We start from the raw sequence: 18,932 nt of genomic DNA, 5'->3' as shown, positions 1-18,932 counted from the left end.
TTCCTCCGCTTTGTCAAGAGAGTTCACATCGGCACAGCTCAGGCCTCTGCTGCCAGGTCAACAGGGGAGCTGACTCGCGGTCGTGCGCCCAGCACCACAGTCACTGTCAGATGTCCCATCTCCTGGCAAAGCAACCCCATCCCGTCAGCATCACCCATCGTCGCCCCCCAGCCCGTCGCCCCCACGAGCCCGCTCTCTGTCTGTGGATCTGCCTGTTCTGGACGTTTCATGTCCATGGGGTCACACGCCGTGTGTCCTTCTGTGTCTGCTTCTCTCCCTGAGCGTCGTGTGTGCAGGTCCGTCCACGTGTGGCTGTGTCAGGGCCTTGCTCCCCTTCACAGCTGCGTCGTGCTCCAGCGTGTGGACAGACACGTGTGGGTCCGTCAGCCGTGGATGGGCGCTGGGGTCGTGTCCACTCTGGCTGTTGTGAGTCGTGCAGCCGTGGGCATCCATGTAGGTGTTTCTTTCTTTCTTTTTTTTTTTTTGAGGAAGATTAGCCTTGAGCTAACTACTGCCAGTCCTCTTTTTGCTGAGGAAGACTGGCCCTGAGCTAACATCCGTGCCCATCTTCCTCTACTTTATATGTGGGACGCCTACCACAGCATGGCTTGCCAAGCGGTGCCATGTCCACACCCGGGATCCGAACCGGTGAACCCCGGGCCACCGAGAAGCAGAAACTGCGCACTTAACCGCTGCGCCACCGGGCCGGCCCTCACGTAGGCGTTTCTGTGTGGATGTGCGTGTGTGTTTTCTCGGGTGTGAGCCCAGCAGTAGAATTGCTGGGTTGTGTGGAAACTGGTTGCCCTTTCTAGAAACTGCCAGATAGTTTCCACAGCGGTGCCGTTTCGCGCTCCCAGCAGCCATGCACAGACCAGTTCCTCTGCATTGCCCGCGGGTTCCTCTGCGGTCCGCTGGGCGCGTGAGCTGGCGGCTCGCCAGCCCTGACTCATCGCCCTGATGACGGTGACGGCCAGCCACCTCCCGGCTTACTGGCCTCTTGCGTGTCAGCTTTGGAGAAACGTCTGTGCAGAGTCTGCCCTTTGTCTCGCTGGGTCATTTGTCACTTGTCATTTTATTACTGAGTTGTGGGAGTTCTTTATATGCTCTTGATGCAAGTTCCTCCTCAGATACACAGTTTCCAAAAACTTCTTCCCCTTTTTTGTGTTTCTTAAATGTCTGCTTGTAGGTTTGCTGTTTACACGTGGCCTTAAGTCCTGGGTTTTACTTCTGGGCGTTGCATTATGTGACTTTATCTCCACAAGCAGACACTGGTCTTGACCCGTCCATTGAGCATCTGGCAGGGCCTTTGGTCACCCCCCGAACGGCCCCACTGCTACATAAACCCCCAGATAGACGGGTCTGTTTTGAGATTCTCTTCTTTTTCATGGATCAGCTCAGCTTCTTAAAATGGCACTGTGTCTAACAGTAGGAAAAGTCTCTCCTTCCCCCCAAATGAGTGTACATTGTTCCCAAAATCATCTTGGCCAAAATAAGCCAGACACAGAGGGACACACACTGTGTGGTCCACTCACAGGAGGTCCCCAGAGGAGCCACAGCCACAGAGACAGAAAGTGGATGGGGGGCCAGGGGCTGGGGGAGGGGTGGGAGTCAGTGCTTCCTGGGGACAGAGCTTCAGTTTGGGGAGATGGAAAGTTCTGGAGACGGATGGAGGGGACGGTGGCACAACCGTGTGAATGTGCTTCATGCCGCCGAGCTGTGCCCTGAAAAACGGTTAAGATGGTCAGTTTATATTATGTATCTTTTGCCACCATAAAAAAATTGGGCTGTTCTTGAATGTTTGCTTTTGCAAGTGAGTCCTAGAATCAACTCGTCAACGTCCGCAAAGATTCTTTGTGCTTTGGGTGGGTTTGCTGTGGCTCTGGAGCTGGGTACCCACCTGCCCTGCCCCCGTACGAAGGGCCTTGGACCCCTCGGCATGCTTTCAAGTCAGCTCTGTGGAGCGAGTTTGCCCTTACCTCCCAGCCTTCGTGCCCCTCCCTCCGGCAGCACCTGGCTTTCCGTTGGGAATTCGCCCCTTTGTTGCTTGGGGACCAGATCCTGCCTATGCCACCACACACAGCCTGTCCAAGTCCCCGAGATGGGCTCAGGGTGGGTGGATGCTCTGTGACACCTGTTTCAGGGCTTCCACAAGAAGCACCCCCTCCTGGGGGACGGGTCGGGTGAGGAGGAGGGCCTGGGCATTCACACAGCCCCAGGTCACTGTGACATGCTGTGAGCCTGGGTCAAGCCATGCCTGAATCTGGCACCACCTTGTGAAGCCAGGCGACTAGGCAAATTATGAGGTGTGTCTCCAACAGCATCCAGAGCCCCGAGTTTGCAGGCCTCGCCAGGCCCCGGGGAGATGCTTTTGCACCTGCAAATGGGATGCTTCTCATGGCATTTGCTGTCTGACTGACGCCGGTAAGTGGGAAGCTGCTGTCCGGCTGAGCACTGATCTGTTAAATAGTTTGGTCTGTTAATTCTTCTGACCTTTTTAAAAATGTAGATCAGGGGTCAGCAAGTTTTTTCTATAAAGGGCCAGACAGTGACTATTTCGGCTTTGTAGGCAGGTGTCCCTCTTGCAGGTACTCAACTCTGCCTCCAGGAGGGTGGGAGTGGCCGTGGCCGTGGCCCTGCGCCATTCATCAGGTTGCAAAACACGGCCCTGGGCTGTCCTTCGCTGGCCTCCCTTCCAGCTCTTTTTTAGGAAGCTGCTGCAGGGGGCGGCGCGGCCACGTGAGGGGCCCCGGGGCTGCTTTTATCCTGACGCTGTGAGTTCCGGATAATTCTCCCTTGTCGGGTGGAAAGTTGGGTTTCCTCTCCGCTGGGTGTCCTGGGCCCTCCCGCATAAACTTCCCTGGGGGGGGTCTCCGAGCTGGGCAAGGGGTCGGTGATGGGAGCTGGGGGGTCCCAGATGGTGGCCCCGGCCCTCCTGAGGGTCTTCCATCTAAACTAAAGGGAGTTGAAACCTCAGTTCCGCTGCACAGCGGCCACGGTTCCAGAGCTCAGCAGCCACGGGAGGCCGGTGCCTGCTGCCCCGGAGCATCTCCGTCATCTGGAAGGTTCTACAGGACAGCGCTCAGCTCAAAGTTGACCTGAAGCGGTCACCTGACCCCTGAGCGTCTGCACAGCCGGCCTCGGAGGCCCTGGGCCCTCACACCCAGTGGGCTGTTCGTCGGGGCATTTCTCCTCCTCACAGCCCTCCCCAGCGAGGAACTGGGACAGCCTCAGGGCCCACTGTGTCCCTGTCCCCAGGCCACCGCCACCAGAGAAGACGGGCTCAGAGTAAAGACTTTATTTTAAGCAAAATAAATGTGCGTATCAAAGAAGAACGCCCTGACCCAGACAGACCTCACTGGGTACCTAACCCTGGTGGCAAAACCCAGTTTTCTGAAAAGCAAGGGCATCCTGAGGCCACCGCTGGGCCGCCGCCGGGCCCCCGCTGTCCGGCCACCAGGGTGGCCTTCCCGGCCCTCGACGCAAGTCAGGGCAGAGCCTGCGGTCCGGGGGGCAGCCGGCCTCCAGGGCAAGGCAGGGGTCGCTCAGTGGCTTTCTCTGTCCTCACAGCCCCACGGCTACTCCTGAGAGCATTGTCCCCCAGCTCAGCCAAGCCGGGCCTGCAGGGTGCAATGGAGCGCAGGGTGGACCAAAATCTCACACCATACTCCTGGAAGCTTCCGGAAAAGGGGGCCAGCCATGCCCTTGGCGCTGCAGGCTGGAAGCAGGAGGCCTCATGGTGCCCGGACGTCGTGGCCCAGGGAGCCGTGACCTGGCCCAGGCACGCCACAGGACAGGAGCCAGGAATGGGACGGGCCTGCCCCACCGCCGCAGCTACACCAACTCCGGCTGCCTCCCCGGGCCGCTGCCCGCCAGGACTTGCCCGCCATGGAGCTGCAGGGCGGGCGGCTGGGCCTGGGCCACGTTGTTGCTGCTCTGGTTGGCGTTGGACTCCGAGAGCCGCCTGGCCAGGCCTTCCCCGAGCCCCTCCCAGAACCTGTCCCCGTCCCCGGCCGCCCCGGCCTCAGCCCCCAGCTGCTCCTCGCTGCCGCTGCAGCTGTCCCGGCCCTCGTCCACGCTGGCCTCGCTGCCCTGCTTCTCCAGGAGGCTGAGGCGGTGCAGGGCGGCCCCGCCCACCGGGGACAGCAGGTCTGTCACCTCCTCCAGCTCTGAGTCTGAATCGTTGGAGGCGATGTGGGATTCTGGGAAGTCTGAGAGAGAGGGAGGGAGGGACAGAGGGACAGAGAGAGAGGGAGAGAGACGGATGCCCTGAGACCAGGAGGGGACCCGGGCTCCGCTGCCTGTGACACTGCGAGGTGGCCCCCCCTCAGCAGGCACAGGTCTCGGCTTGGAAACCTCCCCCCGCAGAGGAGGTGCAGTCTCGACACTCGGGGTCATTTCCATTTCTCAGCATTGTCTACACACCTTGAAAGGGCATCTCTTGTGTTTGCAACAGATAAGAGCAATGAATGGACAGGTGACACACGTGGTCTCCGTGGGAGACAAAACCCACGGGCAGAGACATGGACCCACGGCGCCACGATCCGCCCACCTGCCTGTCTCCCGGGTCAGGCGCCGGCTGCTGGCAAAGTGCCCCCCATCCCACCACACCGCTCACCTCGGCCGCCGTCCTCAGCCTCCTCCTGCAGGGCGAAGGCGGCCCCCTCACTTGCCTCCGGGTACGGCACCTGGACCACCACCTCCGCCCGCTGGTGGGACGTCCCATCCTGTGGGGGTGGGATGGAGGTCAGCTAGGGACCTAGATGCCCGCTCAGCCCCAGGTCCGTTTTCTTTCTTGTAAATTAACTACATAGAAACCGTAAAAATTGTTAACACCCGCTGCTGCTGCTGAGGATGTGACAACACCCCATCCCCATGTCATAAACAGGCCGAGGTTGTCCCATGGGGCAGACGACCTTGGCCAGAAAGGCTGGGCCCCTGCAGGGACACCAGGACGGGAGCTACCGTCCTGAGGCCACACCCAGGCGTCTGCCTCCCAAAACCTGGGACCCGGCCTCCCCTCCACACTGAGGGACACTGGCAGAGGGATTAAAGACACGCAACGGGGACTTGAGTACAGGAGCAGGAAGCTGCTCAGAAACCAGTAGAACTTGTAGACGTGAAAGGAGAGCCTGACGGCCAGAGAAAGTGGCAGGCTGGAGCCAGGGTGTGAGGAGGTGCTGTAGCTGGCACAGAGACAGGAGACAGGAAAAGGCCAGTGGAGGGCAGAAGGAGAGGGGGTGGAAAGACAGCCACAGGGCCTTTGCACAGCCTGGGACTCTCCCCCAGACCTGAGCCAACGCTCCATCAGGTCTTTGCTTAAAATATAACTAAAAGGCCACCCCTAACCTGACCGCCCAGTGGAAACCAGACGTCTCCCAGTTCTTCCCGTCTGCACCCTGACAAGGGGGCCAGACTCACAGCCCCCACATGCTCACGGAGCCTGGCACCCCTCACCCCTCACCTGGCCCCCGAGCGCCTCCTCGGGCTCCTTCTCAAAGACCAGGCTGTAGTGGGTGATGAGGGTCTCGATGATGCGGGCCTGGTGGGGGTAGTCGACCAGGGAGGAGAGGGACACGGTGGCCTCGGTGGGCCGTGGCCGCAGCAGCGTGGGCCCGAACACGATGCCCAGGTTCCCTGGCGTCATCTTGTTGTCCTGCTCCACCTCCACGATCCTGGGGCGTGTCAGAGGGCACAAGAGCCATGTCAGTCGCTCCCCAGATGCCGCCCCCCTGGACCCCGGCCCGGCTGGCCCTCACCTGCGCAGGTGTCCTAGCAGGTACCGCAGCGTCGCCCAGTTCTCAGACGGCAGGTCCTGCAGCAGCTCCCGCAGCCGGCCCGCCATGGCCACGGCCGCAGCCTCACTCTCGGCCACATCCGGCCGGCCCCGGGATGCTGCCTTGGCCTCCGCCTCCGCCTTCAGACTGTCCTTGGCCAGCCCCATGAGCTCGTGGTAGAAGCGGAAGGAGATGAGTGGCTCCGGCAGCTGTGGGGCATCAGGTCAGGTCAGGGGTCAGTGGGCCCGGTCCGGCTTCGGCGTGTCCCGCTCCGGCCACGTCCCCAGCCTACCAGCCCCACCCCTGCCTGGCACCGACCCTGCCCACTCTGTACCGACCACGCCCCCACCCTAGCAGCCCCAACCCTGCCAGGCGCCGGCCCCGCCCACTCTGTACCGACCACGCCCCCACCCTAGCAGCCCCACCCCTGCCTGGCACCGACTCTGCCCACTCTGTACAGACCACGCCCCCAGCCCAGCAGCCCCGCCCACTCTGTACAGACCACGCCCCTAGCCCAGCAGCCCCGCCCGTGCCAGGCGCCGGCCCCGCCCACTCTGTACCGACCACGCCCCCACCCTAGCAGCCCCACCCCTGCCAGGCGCCGGCCCCGCCCACTCTGTACAGACCACGCCCCTAGCCCAGCAGCCCCGCCCCTGCCACGCCCGCCACGCCCACTCTGTACAGACCACGCCCCCACCCTAGCAGCCCCACCCCTGCCTGGCACCGACCCTGCCCACTCTGTACAGACCACGCCCCCACCCTAGCAGCCCCACCCCTGCCAGGCGCCGGCCCCGCCCACTCTGTACAGACCACGCCCCTAGCCCAGCAGCCCCGCCCCTGCCACGCCCGCCACGCCCACTCTGTACAGACCACGCCCCCAGCCTAGCAGCCCCACCCAGGCCACGCGCCGGCCCCGCCCACTCTGTGCAGACCATGCCCTAGTCTAGCAGCCCCGCCCCCCACGCTGGCCCCGCCCCGCTAACCTCAGGTCCTGGCAGGCCCAGCATCTGCCCCAACTTGGCCGCCTCACCTGGCGCAGGTAGAGTTTGAGAACGTTGCTGATGTCGTGGGGCGGGGCCTGTGACAATTCCACCAGCTCCTTGCCAGTCTCGAACGCCTGGCACAGCTTCTCCACGCGCGTCTTCACCCCGTTGACCCGGTAGATGCCCTGTGGGGGCCGCAGTGAGCGTTGGCCCACGCCCGCCTCCCCTCCCCGCGTCCCCCAGGGCGGAACCGCGCCGTCCCCGGGGTGGTCACCTTGGTGCGCAGCGCCCGCCGCTCGATCTCGCAGACGCACTTCTTGACGATGAAGGGCACACCGTCCGAGGTGCTGCGGGCTGCCTGGCTGAAGTCCTGGCCGAAGAGCTGCAGGCGGCCCTGCAGCTTCTTGTGGCCGCACTGGATGGCCAGGGTCTCCAGGCACTTCTTGTGGCAGGCGAGGCAGCACTGGGGGGACGTGGAGTGAGCCGACCCCTCCCAGCCCCCCAGCCCAGCACCCAGGCCCCTGGCCCCACCTCCTGCCTCCTCCTTGATGCCCTCACAACCGCCCCCTACATGAGCCATCCAGATTGCCGCTCAGAGCTTGCTGTAGCCCCTCAGGGCCGACAGACGCCCTCCCACGCTGCCGCCCACCAATCCAGCCCTGATCCTTGGTTTTTCTCCCACAGCCCGCCGGCTCCTGCCTCCAGGCCTTTGCATGGGCTGTGCCCTCCACCGGGGACCCTCGCCCCCCAGTAGGCTCCAGGTCTCCAAATGCTCCCGTTTGCACCTCGCTTAACATCCCTCCCGCACTCCGCTCCGCGTGGGACCTTCCTGGCTCCCCCTGCGCCCTGGGGTCCCCCCCACGCACCTCCTCGCACTCGGCGCCCTGGAAGTACACGTAGCTGTTGCACTCCCGGCACTTGGCGGGCGTGCGGAGCTTCCGCAGCCGGTGGGTCCGGGCTGCCTTGGACAGCCCCACGTGGCGGAAGGGCCCGCTGGGAATGGCCACTGACAGATCAGGGGCCATGCCGTTGAGGTCAGCTGGGGGCGGGCAGGGAGTCAGCCTGGCCGAGGCAGGTGGGGGCCAGGCCCACACGCCCAGTCCAAGCCCCTGTCCCCCCAGAGCCCGGGTAGGGGCCCCCTCACCTTGTTCAAAGGTGGACCCCTCTGCACTGCCCTCCTGGTCCGCCAGCTCCTCACTGGACGACATGGTGCCACTGGAAGACATCCGCTGGAACTTCTTAAAGTCCCCTGAGCAGGAAAAAGGAGGTCAGACACCCCGAGGCAGGAGGGACCGGGCCACCAGGTGCTCCCCGGAGGGTCCTCTGCGGTCACACTCTCCATCACCCCGGCTGCACGGTGAGCCCACCGAGGCCTCTGCCCCCAGCCACCGGGCAGGTCCCTTCACCTGGGCTGGAGCTGGGGTCCAGGCTGCCGTCTGCGTCTGAGATGGAGATGGGCCACGACTTGTGCACCTGGTGCCCGCGCCCACCTGCGGAGGGAGGCACCTCCAGTGAACGCCTGAGGGGGGCTGAGAAGGTCATCAGGGAGGCGTGGCCGCCCCCACGTCCCCGCTGGGCACTCACCCCTGCGCTCCTTGGCCAGCGCCCCATCGTCACTGGGCCCACCTTCCTCCGGGGGGCTGCCCGCAGCCTCCGCCCCCGCCGCGTCGCCAACGTTGAAGCTGCTCTTCCGGGTGCGCATGACCGGGGACCTGGTGGGACACACAGCCAGCAGGCGGGGCCGTGATGGGGGTCACAGAAGCACGGTCACACCCGCCCCCATCACAAGCGGGCAGCCCGGCCCCCTGGGCACGCGCAGACGGCGTACCAGGAGCTGGTGGAGACGTGGGGCTCGAAGTCATAGTGCACGTCGGGCTCCTCGCCGCGCTGCAGCTGGCGCACGTAGGACGCGTACTGCTGGCCCGGGTCGTACAGCTTGCTGCTCTCGCAGAGCATCTGGAAGTGCACGGGCAGCGGCGCGGTCTGCATGTGCATCGTCTGGTAGTAGGAGATGGTGGCCTGTGGACGGAGGGGGCGGTGCGCACGGCGCGCGCGGCAGGGTCAGGAGGCTGCCCCGGCGGCTGCCCCGCCCCCCGCGCGAGGGCGCACCCGCCACACACCGACTTGATGGTCTGGTCGCTCTGCCGGATGACCTCCTGGATCTGCCGGAGCGCCGTCACCTTGGCGTCCTCCAGCCCCTGCTTCTGCGTCTTAGCGTCCGCCACGCACGTGCGGTACGTGGCCATGGCTTCCTCCGCCTGGGGTGGGGCCAGGGGACACGGAGAGAGGCCTGAGCCCGGGGTTCCGCCCTCAGGGCATCGTGAGGCCCAACACAGAAACCCAGCCCGCAGAAACGCACGGGAAGGCACTCCCGGCGGGGTGCACAGCCCGGAGAGCAGGGGAATTGCGCATGGCGCCCCGGGATCTGCCGCCACTGGGTCTCGCCCCCTCCGCTGCCCCCCTCCCCCCACTGCCCGCCCCCACCTTGTTCTTGGCCTCCTCCTCCAGGCGCCGCCGCTTGTCCAGGGTCTTGGAGGCGGCGCCCCCCGCCCCGGGCCCGGCGCTGGCCTGCTCCTCCTCGGCCTTGGCCACCAGCGCGCGCGCCTTGTCGTGGTCGTCGCAGCGCTGCGTGTAGCCTTGCTTGGCCTTGCGCAGGTTGTATTCCGCCTCATGCTGCGGGCGGGGAGCGACGAGGCGGGTCCTGAGCTGGCTCCCCAGCTCCCCTCGCCCTCCCCACCCTATCAGCCAGGCACCGAGCCAGGCACCTCGGCCACCCACATCTTTTGCACCCAGATCCCAGGACCCAGTTGGGCAAACAGAAGCCCCTGCCCAAGAACCGACGGCAGAAGAAAAGGAGGAAACGCCTACGGTGGGACCCCAGGAGGAACGAGCGTCTGCTGTGCCCGTTTTACAGCTGGAGAAACTGAGGCACAGAGAAGCTCAGAACGAGGCAGGAACTACACCATCTGCTGACACTGACACGACACCCACCCCCGCCAGCGCGGGCAGCCTCCTGTGCTCCTGTCTCTTTCACTTCCCGTCTGACAGACGACAGCAAGGCCACCCAGGCAGGAAGCTGAGCACCCTCAGGGGTGGCAGGAAGAGCACGCTGTCAACCCCGGTGGGCCTTCCGGGGGCCACACCTCACAGCCCGCACCACCAGAGGTTTGAACGTAGAGATAAAAACTCGTACAGGTACAGAGAGAAACCACGGAGAATTTTTTTTTAATAACCGCAGTGCGGCGAAGGCCTTTCAACGTGTGACATGAAACTCAGAAACCATAAAACAAAAGACTATCACCAACAACAACGGATTTCTACCTGGCAAAGTAGGCCACAAGTAAAGTCAAAGTCAAAAAACAAACTGGGCCAGGGGGGTTGGGGGGTCTGGAATGCACATCATCAAGGGCTGGGTTCTCTCATATGTAAACAGCTCTGGCAAATCAATAAGAAATAAGCCATTGTCTAATCCAAAGTGAGCAAGGATGCAAACCAAGAGTTCACAGAAGAGGAACAGCGGTGGCTGAGGCTGGCACACCCACGCTCAGGCATTCCATTTGGGCACTGATCCAAGATAAACAATTGGCCTCACATCCCAGAGATGAGAGACAGGGGCACAAGCTCGTCACAGTAATGGTGTTTGAAATAACAGCAGCCCAGCAACAACCGAACTGTCCATCAATAGGGAGTTAGTGGAATAAGCCATGTGGCCTCACAGCTGAGCGTTTCACGTGGACTGAGATGGGTGAGCCTCTGGGGGTGGAGGCCAGGAGCAGAAGAGGCTGCTCACCCAGCCGTCACCAAGGGCACAAGAGGAGGAGCTGCATATATGCGGGTTGGTGCTGGAAGGAGCCCCAGGACAGCCCTTGCTGGAGCTGGGCGTGGGGGCGCCTTTCCACAGGCCCTGTTAACAAAGCTAAAACGCAAAACCCAAAGATACTAGTGCCCTTGGAACGACCCGAAAGAGAGGTGGGAAAGAGTACCAGGCAGGAACCTGGAGCTCCCCCAGGCCCGAGAGCAGCAGTCACCCTCCACTCCACGCAGACCCACCCCTTGCACCCCCAGCAGGCACCGTTCGGCCCCAAGCCTGAACCGCGACAGGGAGTGGGGTGGGTCTGGGGTCTCCCCTGTGCAACTGGGGGCCATGGGGCTGCAGCATCTTTGAGGCAGGATCTGCTCCCACTTGGGACGCCAAGGCCAGCCCCACAGGGTTAGAAGGCCACGATGGCCAGTGTCCGAAAAATCCGGATAGGACGGCCCAGCCCATGCTGCGCAGAGGCCACCCCACCCAGGCCCTTTCCTCTGGACCGCCCCCCTCCTCCAGGACACGCCCCTTTATCCCAGACACGCCCCTTCCTCCCTGCTCCGCCCCTTCTTATGCCCCGCCCCTCCATCCCAGACACGCCCCTTCATCCCTGCCCTGCCCTTCTTATGCCCCGCCCCTTTGTCCTGGGCCCGCCCCTTCTTACGCCCCGCCCCTCCATCCCAGACACGCCCCTTCATCCCTGCCCTGCCCTTCTTATGTCCCGCTCCTCCATCCCAGACATGCCCCTTCCTCCCTGCTCCGCCCCTTCTTATGCCCCGCCCCTCCATCCCAGACACGCCCCTTCCTCCCTGCTCCACCCCTTCTTATGCCCCGCCCCTCCATCCCAGACACGCCCCTTCCTCCCTGCTCCGCCCCTTCTTATGACCCGCCCCTTGTCCTGGGCTCGCCCCTTCTTATGCCCCGCCCCTTTGTCCTGGGCCCGCCCCTTCTTACGCCCCGCCCCTCCATCCCAGACACACCCCTTCATCCCTGCCCTGCCCTTCTTATGTCCCGCTCCTCCATCCCAGACATGCCCCTTCCTCCCTGCTCCGCCCCTTCTTATGCCCCGCCCCTTGTCCTGGGCCCGCCCCTTCTTATGCCCCGCCCCTTTATCCTGGGCCCGCCCCTTCTTACGTCCCGCCCCTCCATCCCAGACACACCCCTTCATCCCTGCTCTGCCCTTCTTATGCCCCGCCCCTTTGTCCTGGGCCCGCCCCTTCTTATGCCCCGCCCCGTTGTCCTGGGCCCGCCCCTTCTTATGCCCCGCCCCTTCTTATGCCCCGCCCCTTTGTCCTGGGCCCGCCCCTTCTTATGCCCCGCCCCTCCATCTCAGACACGCCCCTTCCTCCTGGCCCCGCCCCCTTCCTCCCGGCCCCGCCCCGCCCGGGTACCAGCTTCCTCTGGGCGCGATGCCACGACTCCTTGATCTCCTTCCTCCGCTTCTCATGCTCCAGCCGCCGCAGGTTCAGAGGCTGGGGTGAGATGGGCCATGAGTGGGGACCCCAGCACCCGCCCCCAGCCCGCCCCCCGGGGGCGCTGCCCACCTGCATGAAGGTCTGTGTCTGCAGCGTGTTCGCCGCCTGCACCAGGCCGTGGCCGAAGTCCGCGTCCTGCTCCAGGGCCAGCGAGTAGATGGACTGGAGAGGCATGGGGGGCTGCGGGGGCGGGGCCAGCCGTCACCGGGGTGGCACAGGAGGGGTGCCCCAGCATCCCAGCCCTGGGGGAAGCCCTGCCCCCTCCCGGTGAGTGTCGCCACCTTGGCACAGATGGGAAACCCCTGCCCGGCGCCCACGCGGCCCCACCTCCTGCAGGAGGCTCTGTCTGCAGTTGTGCACGATCTTCTGCAGGCCTTTGGCAAAGTCCATCTCTGCAGGGGGGAGGGGCGTGAGTGCAGGGGGAGGGGCGCTCCCGCCAGACCCCACCCCACGGACCCAGCGCTCACCCAGCGTGCTGCGCTTCTCCAGGTAGCCGATGAGGTCCTTCATGTACTTGGCCATGTTCTTGGCATAGTGCAGCGCCGCGTCCACGCCGCCCTCACAGCGCTGCAGCAGCACGTCCACCGCCTCGGGGTGCAGGCCGCCTTCGGGGGAGCGGGGGTCTGCTCAGGCCCCACTGAGCCTCCCACCCTCCTCGGCCCCAGGCCTCTGCCCCGCGGCCCACCCTTCAGGCACCGGCCATGAGCGGCTCAGACTTACCCTCGTCCCCATCCTCGGTGCTGGCGGTGGCGCCGTCACTGCCGGGGCCGTACAGGCTCTCCATGGACTGTCAGGAGGGACACAGTGAGGCCACCCCCGGGGGTGGGGCCCTGCGTGATGCCCACCCTGCTGGGGACGGTCCAGCCCCCTGGACAGAGAGGGAGGCCCAGGTCTGCAGAGGGAGCAGGGGGGACTCACCCACCCTGCCAGCCTGACCCTGGGCAGCATCCAGGCCGCCCCTGCTCACCTGGCTCGGGTCCCCGGGGGGCACCGACAGGAGGGTGCTGCTGTCCACTTCGCCCATGAGGAACTCGGACACGCTGCGGGGCCGGTGGGGTCAGCCTCAAGAGGCACATGGGCTCCCCCCCTCCCCCACCCCCTACTCCCACTCCGCACCCTCCCCACCCCCACCACCGCTCACGTGCTGCTGAAGGAGACGGCGATGGTCTCCAGGGCCTTCTCAAACTCCTGCTTGTCTGAGTCATTGTTACACTCATAACGGAAGGCTGGGAGGCAGAGATGAGGACAATGGGGGTTGGTCCACTCTGGGAAGTGACCACCCCTGCAACTAACTGAAGGGGGCCCTTAGCCCAGGGGGAGCATTGAAGCAGCTGTGCCCATCAAACTCCTATGCATCCTTCAAAACCCACTTCAAAAGTCCCCTCCTCTGGGAAGCCCTCCCAGGCAGAGAGCCCTTGCTGCCCTGTCCTGACCGGCTGACCTTTGATCTTGGCAATGAGGGTGCCGGCAGCCGTGAGTGTCTCCAAAGTGTTCAGCAGTGGGTACTTGGAGATGACCTGGTGCATCACACGCAGGGCCTCACCCAGGCGCTCGTGGGCCAGCGGCCGGCGGGCCTCGAGGAGGTCTGCTGGGCAGAGTGGGTGTGAGTGGGGAGGGAGGGGCCTGGCCCCAGGGAAAGCCTGCCCACCTCCTCCTCAGAGCTCCTGTCCCCTGGTGGGGAAACTGAGGCAGAGATGAGCAAGGACAGCTGCCCGAGTGAGGCTCTCTGTGGGAACTCAGGTGAGGCACTGACCCTCCCTGGACTGCTGGCCAGTCCCCTCTGCTCAGAACACTCCTTCCTCGTCCCTCCAGAAAGCACACTCCCGCTTATCCTTCAAGTTGCTGTCCTGGCGCCTCCTCCTCCATGCAGCCCGCCTGCCCCAACCCCTCCCGGCTGCTCAGGGCTCTGCCCAGCTCCCTCCCTGCCTACTTGCCTGTCTGCCTGGGCCTCCAGCACCCCGTTATCTCACTCCCTCCCTACAGCCACCCCATGAACCAAGCACTCTCATCATCCACCCGTTTTGCAGATGGGGAAACTGAGGCACAGAGAGGGGAAGTCGTTCCTCGAGGATCACGGAGCTCTTCCGTTTACGCTAACTCTGAAAGCACGAAAAAAACCAGCAGGCAGAAGGACCCCGCCTCGAGGCTTCCCTCCAGGGCAGCGGGGAGCCACAGAAGGTGTCAGGGGAAAGGAGGGCGAGGTCGGATCCGCGCTTTGGAAAGCGGCTTTAAACGCCCTTCTCGAACGTTCTTAACTGGAAACAAGCGGCGCGCGCGGGCGGACAGTGTGCGCAGAACGCCCCCCATCCAGCGGGAACGGCAGCGGGAGGGAGGAAGGAGAGGGGCCCCCGACCCCCCGACCCCCACCCGCCGGGAAGCGGACGGCAGGCGGAGGACGCCGGCGAAGCCCCGACGGGCCCCGCTTGGCGCGGCCGAGGCAAGCGCGCGGCAGCAGCTGCGTCCTCAGCGCCACGTGCTCCCGGCCGGACTGGGGGACCCCGCTCTGTCCCCTCACCTCGGGGCCCCGCGCGGCCGCGCACTGAGCCCGGGTCCAGCGCCGGGGGCACCGCCCCGCAGAGACGCGGGGCGCGGGGCCCGGGAACGCGCAGGATGGACGGGGCGCCTGGCGGGTCTGGGGGGGTCCCCCGGCGGCTGGCTGGCGGCCAAACCGGCTCTGACCCGTCCGGAGGCCCCACCCCCGCCGAGGGAAGCCTCGCCCCGCCCCGCCCGCCCGCGGGCCCTGGCTGGGTCCCCGGCTCCCCGGATTCAGGGCGCACGAGCCTGGGACCCGAGGCGACCTGATTCGGGGGATGGGGGGGTGGACGGGCCGAGAAACTGAGGCCCAAAGCCGAAGAGCAGGGCGCGAGGAGGCGCCGCCCGGAGGGGGCGGGCCGGCCCCAGGAGACCCCGCCCGGCCCACGTGGACCCCGGCGCGCGCCTCCGCCTGGGCTGACAGCGCCGGCGTCCCCAAGACGCCGTGTGGTTCTCACTGTCGCCACAAGAATCGCAATAGGCCGAGGACGTCCGGGGACAGTCGGCAGCCTCGCGGGGCGCGTCGTCGCCCCGCTTCACAGATAAGACACTTGAGGCTTAGAGAGCGAGGCGACTCGCCCGGGGTGTCCCAGCTCGGCGAGGGGCGCGGCGCCGGGACTGAACCCACATCCTCCCTGCTCCAGGCGCTTCCCCCAGAAGGGCGCCCCCGCCGCAGCCCGACCTCCAAGGAAGCGCCAGGATGGGAAAGGAACCGAGATTACGGTTTCCCCAGGAAACAGCTCGGCCGCCCCTGGGACCAGATAACCCGGGGCTCCCACCCCCCTCCCAGCATGGGCGGGGTCTCCGCTGGCGAGCCCTTCCTTAGCGGGCGCAAGGCGCAGAGGCCCCTCTGCAGGGTGAGGTCGAATCCCGTCTCTGGCCTCTCCTTGGCTGAGTAAGCTGGTGGTCAGAGGCCCACTAGGGCCCTCGGTTTCCTCATCTGCAGAATGGGTGCCCACGGGGGAGCGGGCGGGAGCGCCCGGCACGGCCCTGGCACTGCGGTTTCCTGAGGAGCGTGCAGGACCCACACGCTGCGCACGAGGTGCCTGCCCGCTGCCAGGGGCAAACAGGAAGCAGATGAAAATAACTCGGCAGGAAGCCCGCCTGTCAGCGGCCTCGTGGAGGAGAAAACGGAACCGCCGTCCCACAGGCCCCTCACTCCCGAAAACTCCTGCAGCTCGTGCACTGGGCCTACCCCCTGTCCCTCCTGAGTCTCTCCAGCCTGCCTCCAGTCCACCTCCGTCCAACATGCAGAGCGGACCTCGTCCCACCTCTGCTCTAACACCTTCTGTGGCTCCCCATTGCCCCAGGATAATGTCCCGGGCCCCTCTGCCTGCCATCCTCAATGCCTTCAGCCTCACACACTTCAAACATCAGCAACACCCCAAACCCGTTCCCCCAAATGCATCTGCATTACATGTTTCTGAGCATGTGTGTGCACCACATTCCCTCTGCCTCAATGCCTCTTTCCCTGCTAGTTGCCACCAAACTCCTACACATCCCTCAGAGCCTTAGCTGCAATGGCTTCTTCCATGAAGCCCTCCTGCCAATCCCCTTCTGAGCCTCCCCAAGTGCTGCCTTGACCCCACCGTGTTTAGGATACGTGCGGCCGGCTCTGCCCCCCACCCAGGTCTTGGTGCCGCTGTGGGTTCTCACCATCACACAGAACACACTCCCTGAGCTTTTCCAGGCCCTCCGCGAAGCGGGCCACGTCGGCCAGCAGCTGGGAGATGTCCTCCGTGGTGTCGGGGCAGGGTCCCTCAAAGGGCGCCTCAGCGGGGCTGGCGGCCGTCAGCGGGCTGCGGTGGGCCCGGCCGAGTGTCCGGGAGCCGGCGCCGGACAGCGGGAAGCCGGCGGCGCTGGCGTGGCGGCTCAGGCTGGTGGGCCTCTTGAGCGTGCCGGTGGCCTTGACATTGCAGCCGGGGCCCAGTAAGTCCACGCCGGGTCCGAGGGACACGGTGTCAGCCCCATCTTTCTTGGGCAGCTCCTAGGATAGGGGGTGGGGAGCTGGTAACGCTGGTGCTCCAACCCCGGGCACTGCCTCAGTTTCCCCAGAAGGGAAGGGGGGCGCTGGAGGGTCTTCACTCTGACCCCATAGGGGTCAAAGGCCAGAGGTCAGAGGGCCGAGATTTGGTGCCGCGCCCCTCCCACACCTGTTACCCAACATCCTCTTCCCCAGAGCTTTCACAAACAACCGTCGACCCAAACCACAGCCAGGGGCGTGGCCTGTGGGGGTGTGGGGGAGGAGGCACCCCGCTTCCTGGTGGGGGGAGGGAAGGCCAGGGGAGGGTCCTGGATCCTGTAGCCCCCCTCAGGCTGCTGCGCGCCACCTACTCCCTGGTAAAGACCCCTCTGGCGATTCCCAGAGCCCGAGGGTGCAGTGGACGCCCGGTCCCACAGACACCCCCAGGCCTTGTAGACACCCCCCGACCTTGTAGACCCCCTGGGCCCTGGAGACACGCCCCAGGATCCCCTTCCATGGTCCGCTGCCCTGTAAACCTCAGGCCCAATGACTGCGCCACGGCTCTCACGTCCAACGGCGCCCCGAGCCCCCAAATCTCCTGAGCCCCCCTCCCACAGAGTCCAGACGCACTGCCGCCCCCACCCCAGCACCCTCCCCACCCACTCACTCCCAGGGCCCCGCCACCGGCTCTCGGGGAGGGGGATGGAGGATGCGCGCCCATCCCAGAAGCTCCTACCGTGAGCTGAACGCCGGGGTCGCGGCCGGTCCCGCGCGGCGCCCGCAGTCCGGCCCGGTGGGGGCTGTAGCTGGCCCGGGACCCCCGCCGCCGGCCCAGCATCGCGCTGCGCGGCCCCCGCCCCGGCAGCCCCGGCGCAGGATGCGCCCGGCCCCCTGCTGCCCGGTGTCTCTCCGAGGTCCCCGCCCGCCGCGCGCTCCCCGCAGAGTCTCACTCACCCCCGCGGGCGGCGGGATGGGGCTTCCCGCGCGGTTCTTTTTGGAGATAGAAGGGGTTTTCATGAGTTCTCGCTTCTTCCTGGAGAACATGCTGGGGCCGGGGCCGCGCGGCCCGAGGGCGAGGGCTGGGCTGGGGCAGGCGGGGGTCTCAGCGTCGCAGCTCCGGGCCCTGACCGCCTCGGGACCACATTGTCACGGGCCACCCCCTCCCCAGCTGTCAGGCCCACGTGACAGGCCCTGCCCTCATTGGCGGGTCCTCCCTCCACAGGAAAAGGCCTCCCGAGGCGGCGACGCAGGCCCGCCCCCCACCCACCCTCCCTCCCGGCCTCAGCCTGCGGCTCGGCAGGGTGGGCTCGAAGGTGGGGTCCCAGGCCCCGCCCCCAGCCTGGCCCCGCCCCCAGCTTCCGCTTTCGGGCTCTCCGCGCGCGTCGGAGCGCGCGCCGCCGCCTGGCACCTGCGCCCCGGGGGGGCGGGGGGAGGGCAGCAGAGACGCTGACCCTCGCGCGGACACACCCGGACGCAGCCAGGAGTGCAGACACGCGCGCACGATCCCACGCAGGGACAGGCTGGGACACGTGCTCAGACGCGCTCCGCAGATGAAACGCGTGACCCGGAGCTGTGCACGCGGACCTCGGACGCAGACACCCGTCCTCTCACGGGCGACCCCCGCCCCCGGCCTCCTGCAGACCCCAGGGTCTGGGCAGCGCAGGGCACAGCGGGTCACGTCCCCCTCAGTCCCGCGCCGGCACTGGCCTCGGCCCAGCTCCCCACCCCCATCCCCGTCCTGCATTCCAGGGCGCACGCTGCCCCCCCGGACGCGGTGGGCAGCAGAACTGACATGGCAGCGCTGATAACACGCCCGAGGCCACCAGGCCGACTCCTCACGCCCCTGGCAGGGCCCCGAGAGCCCAGATCCCCGCCTCCTCCCCTCCCTGGGTCCCCATCCCCTCCCATCACCCCCAAAATCACCTCTTCTCTCGGATCCCCCCTAGTCGAGCCCCCTCCCCTCCCCAATTCTTACTCCCCTTCCTTTCCGAAGTCCCACCGTCAATCCCAAAACCTCATCCCCGTTACCTTCCCCAGCACGGGCCCCCCACTGACCTCGGCTGGGAGGGCTGGATCTCCCGGGCACAGGGCGCGCGTGCCGCAGCCCGTCACGCCAAACCCAGCTCTCCAGGCCCGGGTCCATCCGCAGGCCCAGCCCAGAAGTGCCTTGAGGATCCTCTGCCCACCACTCATGGCTCTGGGGGCCGGGATGAGGGGTGATGGCAGGCTCGCTGGGCGGCTGGCGGGTGGGCTCCCGGCCTGGTCTGGAGGCCTGAGCGCTGGGCCGCCCCTGCTGGGCTTCTCCAAGCTGCCCCGGACATTCCCGAGCCCTGACCTCATGCCCACTTCACGACCAGGCACCAGACTCACGTGGGCACTCAAGGGGCCCCGGACCAGTGT

At 65.8% G+C, this 18,932-nt stretch overlaps 1 protein-coding gene across 3 annotated transcripts; it reads right to left on the bottom strand.

Annotated features, from left to right (window-relative positions):
* Positions 1-3,280: 3,280 nt before the first annotated feature.
* ARHGAP45 (Rho GTPase activating protein 45) lies at positions 3,281-18,871 on the bottom strand. 3 transcript variants are annotated; one of them, XM_070272307.1, is made up of 23 exons: positions 18,588-18,871; positions 16,226-16,556; positions 13,479-13,622; positions 13,179-13,263; positions 13,005-13,077; positions 12,758-12,824; positions 12,505-12,642; positions 12,365-12,429; positions 12,107-12,217; positions 11,954-12,034; positions 9,242-9,430; positions 8,878-9,015; positions 8,586-8,776; positions 8,342-8,469; positions 8,164-8,247; positions 7,902-8,006; positions 7,624-7,796; positions 7,032-7,220; positions 6,805-6,942; positions 5,757-5,983; positions 5,462-5,672; positions 4,616-4,724; positions 3,281-4,208 (listed from the first exon to the last, which is right to left on the bottom strand). In XM_070272307.1, the coding sequence occupies exons 1-23, from the start codon at positions 18,723-18,725 to the stop codon at positions 3,832-3,834; spliced, it is 3,492 nt and encodes a 1,163-aa protein (XP_070128408.1). In that variant the 5' UTR covers positions 18,726-18,871; the 3' UTR covers positions 3,281-3,831. The 3 variants fall into 3 exon arrangements, with proteins under 3 accessions (XP_070128408.1, XP_023500083.1, XP_023500082.1); XM_023644315.2 differs by lacking the exon at positions 18,588-18,871 and adding an exon at positions 17,487-17,873; XM_023644314.2 differs by lacking the exon at positions 18,588-18,871 and adding an exon at positions 17,269-17,403.
* Positions 18,872-18,932: the final 61 nt, after the last annotated feature.

The sequence above is a fragment of the Equus caballus genome, chromosome 7, assembly GCF_041296265.1.
Source record: "Equus caballus isolate H_3958 breed thoroughbred chromosome 7, TB-T2T, whole genome shotgun sequence".
NCBI classification, from domain to species: domain Eukaryota; kingdom Metazoa; phylum Chordata; class Mammalia; order Perissodactyla; family Equidae; genus Equus; species Equus caballus.
This window is presented reverse-complemented; position numbering and strand designations above follow the sequence as displayed.